Genomic DNA, 12,060 nt, shown 5'->3' on the forward strand with positions numbered 1-12,060 from the left:
GTCTAGCCTAATCTTGATGTATACTTTCAATCTTATAGCGTATTCTAACACTATTCAAAGTATAGAACTTAAGTATTCGTAATCTGATAATTTACATTCTTATTTAGGCAATGTAATAAATATTCAGTCAATGAGTTTGATACTGATAATTTTTTCTCTAAACATGACTAATATTTGTAATTTATTTTGTTTCAGTTTTTTACCACATTTGTTTTTTTATATTCCCAACTATTCAATTTTGATATTGGGTATTTTAAATATCATTTGTTTTTATTCGGTAATTTTAAGTTAATTAATTCCGAATACCAACGCTTTCATTACCTATTGTTGATTTTATTTTAGCAATTTTTTTTTTAAATGTCTTTTGTTTTTAATACTTTGTAAATTATTTGGTGAAAGATTTTTTTCTAAATTAAAAAAAAAAAATCTTAGCTCTGTCGTGCATATTCATAAGTCGAGTCATGTAGTTGACGTATCGAATTACCGTACCATTTCGATTCTCAAAAACTTTTCCAAGCTCGTCGAGTCTATTGTCTTACATTAAAATTTACCTTCAGTTAATAGTGAACAGTGTGACGAGTAGCATGGTTTCCGTCCCTGACGTTTGACATTGACATGCAATAATATGCCTTTCAGTAAATACGTAATGGATGAGTTTTCAGTAAAGCTCTGTTTCATGTAATTTATTTAACATTTTCAAAAGCCTTCGATAATATGAATTATACAATCTTACAAAACGTTCTTCTTCACATAAGACCTATTCTTTTTCGGCATTATAATGCGCCAATAAACCATAAAATCATTTGTGATTTCAGACCATGTTTTGTTTAAGAAATAAAAGAGGAAATTGGTGAGATACAAACAGCTTATAATAATTGTAATAAGAATAAATATTAATAGTAATAACATTTATAGATATGTATTCTATAATAATGAATTTTAAAGATTTGACCCAAAAGCAAATATCACCATTCAAAAATACATTAGAAGAAAAAGCAGATAATAAGCATGTGATTATTTTGCTGCTGTTTTTACATAGTGTATAACTGTAATAGATTTTAAAGCACAATCACAAACGAAGCGTATTTTGGATTGAGCACGTAGAATTTTAGAAACTGGAGATTTTTTATAAGAAAGTAATATCAATATTCCGAACAACTCTAGACAAACAATCCATGACCCAATGAATCAAAAATGTAGCATGACAAATCCTAAGATGAATAGATCGCAAGAGTATTATCAACAACCAAAGGAATTAGTTGGGATGTTTGTCTTGGACAAAGAAATATAGAGGATGTAGACTGTATACTATGGTTATGTATATATAAGTATATATTATATATACATAGGATCATTTTATAAATGTATTCTCTTATAAACAAAGATGAAAGATGAAAACTTACATACCAATTTGTTCAGTTACTAAAATAAACTAAATAGTTTTGTTATTATACAGTAAATAAAAATAAAAAACTTAACCGTATAATATTGGTAGATATTAACTAATGTTAATGAGTAGATAGCGAATAACTGAACGTCGTAGGTATATAAAATTATTATATTTAGACGATAACAGCGAGACAACACAAAATGTACGAATCAAAAATATTTTTTATAGGTACAAACATTTTTATTCACTACTTCAAACCAGATAAAAATATGACGAACGTTGAAGCGTGAAAAGATTAAAATTATACGTCAGCGGTGACAGCGACAAACCAAACACATAATATTATATTATGAACGATGGTTGATAGACGACAATAGTAACAACAAAACCAACAAACAACACTACTAGATTTTTTATTTTAATAACATTTAGTGAACTAAGTACAATAATTGAATGCACACAATATGTGTTTGTGAATAATGTGAATTTAATCATAAATATATATAAAAACAGATTCTACTAATAAACTATAATAATTCTATTGATACCTAACACACACCTGCCAAACATTGTAAGGAATACAAAATACTAATTAAAAAAAAAATAATGGTTTGTTTACATTTTATCCCAGAATCGTTATTATAATTAAAATTCATAGATACGTTTTTACATATTTAGGTAGGTAATGTTTTATTGATCATTTGAAAAAAAAAATAAACAATTAATAAAATATAAAATTTAAATAAACTTAAAATATTATATGTTTAAAACAATTTATATTACTACGATTAAGAATATAATTTATTATTATTTGTTCATATTTTTTTAGTTAAGTACCTATAGTATATGTAACTACACATTTTTTATTTTTAATATATTTTTGGAAAAATATTATAATTTATGGTAGATATTTTAATACGATATTCTATATTAAATTTAATGTGTTTTGGATAAATGCGTTATTTATTTTGATTTTTGAATATTATGGTAAAGTAATATTAATGTAATACCTATGCAAAATATATTATTGTAGATTGAAGTATTTGGGTACAAAAATACACCAGGTCATTAGTAGTTGATGGAAAAATAGATTGTAAATCAGATAAAATCCAGTTTTTACAAAAATGTAATTTACCTATCTCTTAAATTTAACCAAAATTATTTAATGTTAAATTCTAAATGTTCTCTGACATACTGATAAAATACTAATATATACTATCAGCTATACTAAAAAACATAACATTTTTAGTATAAAAACAATATAAATTATAAAATTACAACGTATAAATTTCATATGAGAGACAATCATAAGATTTTTCTAATTTATATATATATATATAACTTAACGTGTATACGAGAAAAGGTTAGCTATTCCTTCGGATATTTTAATTTCGAAGCACGTTTATAAACTATAATTTCTAAAGCTAGTGAAAAATTGATAAATTACTAAAAATTAAAACATTATGAACGCAACGATTTATATGATAGATTGCAGTTATAAAATATATATTATAATTATTCATTAGAAATAATTTCTCATCTGTACTTAAGTAATGCTTAGAAATTTTGTATAATCGATAGGCATAAAAAATATGTATACGTACCTATCTCACAGTATGCTCCTTCAAAATTTTTATCACGGCATTGACATTTCGGGCCATCGTCTGTAGATATGCAAATCCCACCATGTTGACAAGGGTCGTGTTTTTCACAGGCATCTGAATTACCTCCACCACGGCGATTACCGCTAATTCCTCCACCATTAACCTGCAACAAAATGTAACGAAATTTAGTTATTATTGATATAATCAGTGGTTGAATGCCAAGTAAATTAAATAAAATAAAGAAACAAATTACAGATTATTTAATAAAAATAAAAAATAAATGTCTTTTCTTTATTGTCTTTACTGTCCATCGTAATACGAATCAGTATCTATAATCGTACATTAAATTAATTATATTAAATACTAAAAGTGTGTGATAATTGTTCTACACACCTGGTTTTACAAATTAAATAAAATGATAAATCATTGAAAATAATATGATATTATACTACTATATAACTTGTAAAATAAAACAATTTACACGTTTTTACGTTTTTACGTTCTAAACACCAAGTAAAGACTGTATTAACTATGAAAACAATTGGATGATAAGTGTCTGTGTTTGAATAATATATAATATTATCTATAATATTTTATTGAAAAATATGTACATAGATGAGCGGTTGATTTTATTCCTAGAAAATTGTATTCAATCAAACAAAAAATTTATACAACAATTTATGTTTAGTTGAAATTGTAAATATAATTTTAAAATCTAGTTCAAAACTCTCTCACTAAATTCAAAACTACTATTGAATTTAAAAAAGAAATAATTGGAATTGATAAATAAAAATAGTTATTCTGATTTTTCCATTTTTTTTTTTTAACATATTATAATTATTTCGTTTATACAATTTTATTTTTTTGTAATTATTTTAGCTTCCCATAAAAACAGGCTGTTTAAAATGTTCTTATTATACATGATGACGAAGAATAGGTACGTTAATATAATTTTTTCCATTTTTTAAATTCTTTGTTGTTTTTTTAGTAGATAATATTAAGGTAAGCTAGTATTTTTTTAATGTGTACTGTGTAGTAGTATAAATGTGTCTTTCTATATACCTATATGATGTAATTTATCAAAAATTGATTATCATGCATTAAATAAGATTATTTTATAATATTAGGGATAAGACAAGTAACTGTTGATAGATAATAGATATATAACTACTATCATCGTTAAATTTAATGTAAAGCTTGAAGATAAAATGGCCGTATAAAGATAATGAACAATTGTTGGTTCATTTAAGACATGAAAAATTAAAATAATAACCTACATCTATATTTCTATGTACCTAAATATTGTACTAAATAAGAGACACCGTAGAAATATTATATGATGTACATACATATATAATAATATGTCCTACCTTATAATATAATATCATACAGGTATATAATATTATATTATTATATGTATGTGTAGTAAATAAAAATGTGAAATGTATTTGCATTTTGCTCCGTTACACATACTTTTCAAGATGATATGTTCAAAATGTTCACATTATATACGCTTTGCTATCTACAACCGAGTTCCATATTGTGAAAAAAAATGATTACATGGTAAATATAAAAAGTTCATATTTATTTGCATAACTATAATTTTATAGTGGATGCAATTTATTTGCATCAATTTAAAAATATAAACTATATCATAGTTAGGTAACATGTTATCATTTGTTTATTTAATTGATATTTATATTATTATATATATTACTTAACTATTGTAGAACTGTGAATTTTGTCATAAATTATAAAATGTATTCTATATTTTATTGATTAAATGAAAAAAAAAATGATTTGATTGAACACCACTGTAAAGTAATTGAATGTACGTGAATCAAATACTTAATATTATGATGAGATCAAAATTAATTATTCTCTTATCATAATAATTTGTTTTTTTTTTTTAATAAAAGGTAAAATAAATAATATTCAAGTGTTAGTTGCATAATATTATATGTTTAAAAATTAATGTGATTATTACAGAAATATAACCGATTAAATAAATTGAGAATATAATAGTATATTTATTGGATTTGTAACTAGTACAACATTAAAATATTAAATGTTAAAAACCTAACCTTGGAATATAAAGTATTACGCTGGTAATTAATAACAAATTGTTTATTTATTGTATTAATATGCACTATACGTAATCACTAACGCGGTTGTTGTAAGTGCAGTCACGATCCTTCAATATGTTCATAAGCCCCAATGTATCTTCAATAAATTTAAAACCAACAGACTTACCTAGCTTAACCGTCAACGACAGATAGTGCATTTATAATGCAAAAATGTGTTAAAATAGAACAGAAGATACTAGGTATTTCATATTAAAATAACTGAAATTTTTTAAATAATAATTTCTTCTGCTTACAATTTAAATGGAATACATTAATCATCAAAAACTGTTTTTCTTTCTGAATAGCAAGTAAAACGTTTAGAATTTAATGTAAAATATTGTGTAAGTAACAATAATATAACAATAGTTGACTAATTTTAGTTATTTTATAATCTTACGTAATTGTATTTTATTTTATGCTATTGGAGATTACCTTTATTTTGGTAGTATTGATTGTTCAATAATTCTATACGATAATAATAATTCGTTGAATTGTTTAATAAATACCGAAAATGTGTTAAACGGTAAGCATCATTTTCCATTACAAAGTACCTATTCGAGTTATTAAATCCATTGCGAATTCATGCAATATCGTTTACTGCTCTAAATAATATGACTTTTTAAACAGTGTATAGTATAAATGCAGTTATCGAGGTTGGTAAACTACTCCATTATTATCCAGACTCCAGTAATAACGATTATTTAATGAACTCGCGTATAGCTTAATAAATAGTTTTGGTCATTCGTTATCCATCGATTTCATCGAATAACCATTTACGTAAACCAATTCAATCTGATAGAATAATCATTCATATAGCTATAAAGTAATTATATACTGTTTCAAAACTCGTCCAATTTTCAATGATAGAATAATCTCTCTAAAACGGGTAATAATATAAAAAATAATTACGTACTGTTTAATAATATCATGTAAATATTTTATTAATAATATCGACATTATATTAAATAACTACTTGTAATATATTTTGTTTTGTATTTTTATATTTATTTATTCTTGAAGAAGATAATGGGCTTCACTGAATATGTTTATGTGGGGGCCCATGAGTTCACGATTTTAAATATAAATTGAAAGAATGTTGAATAGGTAGATATAAGTTGTTGAGTCTTGAACGAAAAATATATATTTTTTTTATTAATATTTTACTAATGAATAGCAGACATATTACTATAACAATACATATTTTATTTAATAATAGTAAAACTAAGATATATATTTTTTATTTTATGTGTTCAGTGTAATAAATTCATTATTTTAATAGCACATGCAATACAACTATTAAAATATTTTGAAATCTGCGTATAAAAAACACCCATTTAGGGATAATAATAAGTATCAGTTCCAAATATTTGAACTAATGAATCAATAAATATATAAGAAATTATATATAAACGAATACGTTCAAATTATTTATTCAATTTTTTACATTGAATTAGATTATGTTTATTATCTGATAGTTATCATGTTTTACCTTTAACTTATCATTAAATAACCTTTATATTAATAAAATATGTATTTAAAATTTCAACACAATTCTTCAATAGTATTATTTCAACTAAAGATTACAAAAAATTTCAATATTAACATATGTACAGATTTTATTCCAACCAATAATGTATCACACTTAAATATTTTGTTCAGAATTACAACTAGGAATTTAGTTGGCATATAATAATTTTCAATTTGAAACTAGCTGTAATAAAAATATTGAATGCATTTTAAAACTGTAAACTGAAAATGTTTAATAATAAAAACATTTTTAGAAATAAAAGATTTTTTTTCCTTCGACAAAAAAAAAATGGGAATTTTATTCATAGAAGAAAAAACTATATTAAGCAAGTTCTGTAGGTACGTAATACTTTTATTGTTTTCCCCAGAAAATATATAAATGTGTAGAACATGTGTGTTAGTGTGAACGCGCCGATAGGTCTTGACACTCGAGTAATATAGAGTAATATAAATATTTGAAAATATGCATTTACAAACAATATATTTTCTACTTCTTTCGGCTATGGCGGCCATACGCATAAACCTCACATTAATAGTGCTTGAAATCACCAACTCTGCTTAATGCATTTATATTTTCTGTGCATATTATCTTTGTAATACAAAAATAAAAGGTAAAAAATTCATTAAATAATAATAATGACATTAGTAAATAACAGCACTGAGGTATACAAATAAATTACCAACCGCCACACAATATTATACAATTTATAAACATATATATGACGTAATTTAAACTAACACCGGATATAATATTAAATGCACGTGTACAAGTTTATATAAAAGTTTGTGGAATAATTAAGCATGCGAATTGTTGGTATTGAACAACAGCCGTATATAGGTAATATAGCCGTAAATAGTAAATACTATACGTGTTTGAGCGTTTCATCGAACTAGAAGTAATAGACTTTTACACAAAAAACGTCGGAAAAACTTCGTCTGTTAATTTTTAGGATTATTATTATTGCTATATTGAGTACTAGTATTGGTCTATTTTCATACCACCGAGTTCTTAACAGAAATCACTCCGTCGCCGCAATTTTTTTTCTTTACGAGCCGCCTGTCTTTCTCCTCGCTTCCACCACCGTCGTCTCGACGATACCCTTAACCAGCAGCCCTTTTGGCAAACAGGCATATGACATTTTTCTTTCCGGTCTATAGTCAAACGCCTTCTTCCATCATATATAACCGGCACCCTCCTCGCAGTACTCTAGATAAACCAACGTTACGTCGTATTTACCCCCACCCCGACGTCAGTTGGCCTTAAGAAGAAGCGTAAAATATAAAACGAAATTTATAATAAACGGAAAATAAGGAAGAAAATAACAATTCGCATATTTCACTGCACTCGTGTTCCGGGTCGCCACTTTACCCTGCGTCAATAACATCCCCTCCCGTCTACAACCCCGTTCCCTGACCCATCTACCGCTCTTTTAACACTTTGATATTTTTATCACCCAACTCTATATCCTCCCTCCCATACCCCACCACATCAACCTTCGTTTAACCCTCTTTATCGACGACGTCATCTCTACTACTACTACTACTACTATTACTACTACTCGTACTATTACCACTACTACTACTACTACTACTACTACTACTACTACGACTGCTACTACTAAATATTACTACAACGACTTATACCGCCACTAGCACTCTTTTCATAGTAGCATTTTACTATATGATATATATATATATATATTTATATTATAGTGGAGTTGTAGACTGCACGCGCCAATATTGATCTGTGGATGTGGTAGCGGTGACTGAGAACTCTCTCTCGGGTTGGCGTTAAAAACGTGGGATGTCGTTGAGGGGTGGTGCGGTCGGGGGTTGTATAGCCCATGGTTGCCCGGCGGCTACCCCTCCGGTCCGGCCGATGGCGGATCGCCCAAACCACTATACCCCTTGTACCACTACCACCATCATCAACACAGCCACCGACTCTGAGCGTAGCACCGACCATATACATAACACACACACACACACACCACACACACACACACGCACACGTTTTCTTATTTCTTATTTTTCATCTTCGTTTCCGCGTGTCTCCGCGTCGCCGTCGTCGGAATCCGAAAACTTGGCGGTAGCGAGACAATAATAATATAACGCCATTCCGACTGCAGCAGTCTGCCCAGCTGCGCTCGCCGTCCGACGGATATATTGACATGTTTTATTGACTGTACATTATTCGATTGTAATATTATCACGGTTGAACGAGTGTTTTTTTTAAATTAAATTCTTTCATTTTTATTTTTTTTATTTTACTATTACAACTTGACAATTATAATATGATACATACACGATAAAAGTAACGACTATCATAGTTAAAATGTAGGGTCACATAATAAAATTATTAATCGTAAACAAAAAAATTAATAGTGTCAGTCATACCGTAAACTGCGAGCCCAAACAACCTTTTTATTGTAAACTTGGTACTCCCGAATTTTGATCTATGTCAAAAAGGTATAATGTAAACTGCGCAGAACTTTTACAAGTTCAATTAGTTCTTAATGAACGCAGTGTTAAAACAAATACTGAAGAGTTATTTTTATTAATAAACAATAAAGAGTTGAAATATGTCGTTTTCAATTGCATTTCTAATTTAAAAGCTCTTGCATTATCAAAATAGTTGTACATGGATGGTACGTGTTCATACTGTCTTAAATACTTTACACAAATGTTTACAATACATGGTTTTATCAACTTCTATTATAAACCACTCGTCTCATGTTTACTCTTCAATAAAAGTATAACATCATAAAATTAATACTATACCTTCAAATATCAAAAGAAAAACCACCGAGAAAAACGTGAAAAGTTACAAAGCTTAAATAATAATAAATATAATAGTGTGGTGAAACTTCAATTGATGAATATCATACATCAATAATATTTTATTGTATATCCTAATAATGTACTTTTTAAAATTATATTATTTTTTAATTTTTAATTTTTTTTCTATTTATTATATATATACGTATTATATGGCTATAATTAATCAAGTATAAATAAGAGATTTCAAACTGAGTTTCGTAATTTTGTTTTATTTTGCAGAAATATAGTTATTCATTTTTAAAATTTTACCCGTGTGCAGTTTATAAATCACTTTTTTACACTTGATAAGAATTCAGATGCAATTTACAATTGCCGATAGCAATATAGTGGTTAATTAAATCTTTAGCGAATATTGAAACGAAATTTGCATATTTTGGATAAGGTATGATAGGTAGGTAGTAGAATGGATAAGATTATATGAGGACAAGTTGTATGAAAATAATTAAGGAGAAATAGAGTTTATGGCGATGAGAGCATTAAAAACGGAAAAAAAACATTCTTGTTATACGATCTTAGAGTAACACAGTGTTTCTATTTTTAAGTCCCAGAATGGTTTACATATATTATACTATCACATAGTGTAAACGATATAATTTATTTTTCTCCAACGGTTTTATTATTATCATTATTTTGGCTCAAATGGTCTCTATCACACGCGCGCTACCCAAGGCGAAAAAATAACTATAATATACGATCAGCTATTGAGCGCCTTAATCAATATCATTTTATGCCGTTCCAAAGTTACAACTTTATTTTTTCGTTTCTTATCGTACCCTTATATATAAGTATATTTATAAGGGGACCTACCTATCCATAATACTTGTTTGTTCAATCTCTCGTTATAAGCCATAAAATCATACGGTTTTTATTAATCGCGTCCGGCGAAATTCTCCACTTCTTTATAGATTTATTATCATACATTATATGTATACTTGGATATGCAATATGCATGTAGAATAATTAATGTTTCACATTGTTATATTATATACTATACAGTCATCGTATGACATGTAGGAATAATGCTTTACTGCACTCTCTCATGGAAATATCTAAAATGCATATTATTACTGTGTGTTATGTCATGTGTCCTATCGTAAAATTAATTGAAATACTCATAAGTCATAATATATATAATTAAATGTCACGATTCATCAGACTCTACTTCGTAGTCGTCAATCATTAGTCAAGCGATAACAAACCATGTTTAAAGCATTTAATTTGTTTTAATTTATTACTATAATAATTATTCTTTGTAGCAAACAATATTAAGTCACGCCCATATGTATTAGATACGCCATAATGCAATGCTATTTAAATTCAGAATCCAATAGAAATGATAATTATGTATTAAGTGTACTTTTTTACACAATTTAACACTGTTTCATACTTAAACTGTGTTCTAAAAAATAGGTAAAGTGTAAACGATGGAAAATTGGATTTGAATAGCTTATTGGATCAACATGTTTAGTATTCAGTAGAGAAATTTTGAAAAACTACTAAAACCACAATAAGTTTAAGCTACTTATTTTAAATTACTTAAAGTTATATTATATTTCTATTCATACCTATGTTATAAGTTAGAAACGTATTGATTTAGAAACTACGAAAACGGAAAATGGATACACACAATTATTTAAGTAATATATAATTGACCTTTTGATTCATTTTGTTTAGATATTGAGATACGACAGTTATATAATTAATGATTATTTATACAATCATACATACAACAAATATAATAAATATTAAGTTCTAGAGTTAAGAAATTGATACAACTCTATAAATGCCTTTATAAAGTTTTATAAAAATATTTTATTTTTGCAGTAATATATAATTTTAAAGTTAATAATAGTAATTGATGTATAATATCTTCATCAATATAAACTGTCACTATGATTAATCTAAATCCACTGCACATAAAAATCAAATCAAAGCAGTATAATAAGTCCTATGACAATGTTTGAAAAAATATGCTAGTAGAAGACGGTTAAGTAGAACCACATTAACTTGATTACTAATTTATAATGAGAACTTTAAATATAAAAATGATAAAAGTAATTATATTACATATTTGTTCTTAAAATATTGTAAGCTAAGTTAACTGTATATGCATTATGCATAGAAAACTATCATAAATGTGAAGAAAAATCTAATTTTTGAAAATATTTGAATATTAGTCGTTGGGAATCATTGAATAGAGCCGTTATATGTTTTAAAATACACTTATGACTTATAAAGAATGGTGCAATACAATTAAAATAGTAATTATTTTAATCAAATATTGTGTATATGTATATTGTATATAGTTAAAACGATTATTTTATAACTTAATTAGAATGTTAAGTAATAAAAACAACAATAAACATGTGACTTTTTTTCTGTATTAATAATATAATTTTTTTTTTTAAAGGAATCATTTAATTTTTTATAGTTACACAAATATGATAATTACATAACGTAGACTATTTTTAGTATAAATGTAATTTGTTTTTGGTAAAACAATTTACTTTTATATCAAATTAGTTGAAGTATATTAACATTTAATTTAATCAAAACAATTTTGTAATTCTGT

General features: G+C 26.3%; 1 protein-coding gene across 1 annotated transcript in view; it reads right to left on the reverse strand.

Annotated features, from left to right (window-relative positions):
• Nucleotides 1–12,060, reverse strand: part of LOC114120666 (neurexin-1) — a 225,921-nt gene that overhangs the window by 72,549 nt on the left and 141,312 nt on the right. The window contains exon 4 of the mRNA XM_027982637.2: nt 2,995–3,157. Within this exon, the coding sequence (XP_027838438.2) occupies nt 2,995–3,157 (163 nt within the window). The remainder of the gene's footprint in view (nt 1–2,994; nt 3,158–12,060) is intronic.

The sequence above is a fragment of the Aphis gossypii genome, chromosome X (genome assembly GCF_020184175.1).
Source record: "Aphis gossypii isolate Hap1 chromosome X, ASM2018417v2, whole genome shotgun sequence".
NCBI classification, from domain to species: Eukaryota; Metazoa; Arthropoda; class Insecta; order Hemiptera; family Aphididae; genus Aphis; species Aphis gossypii.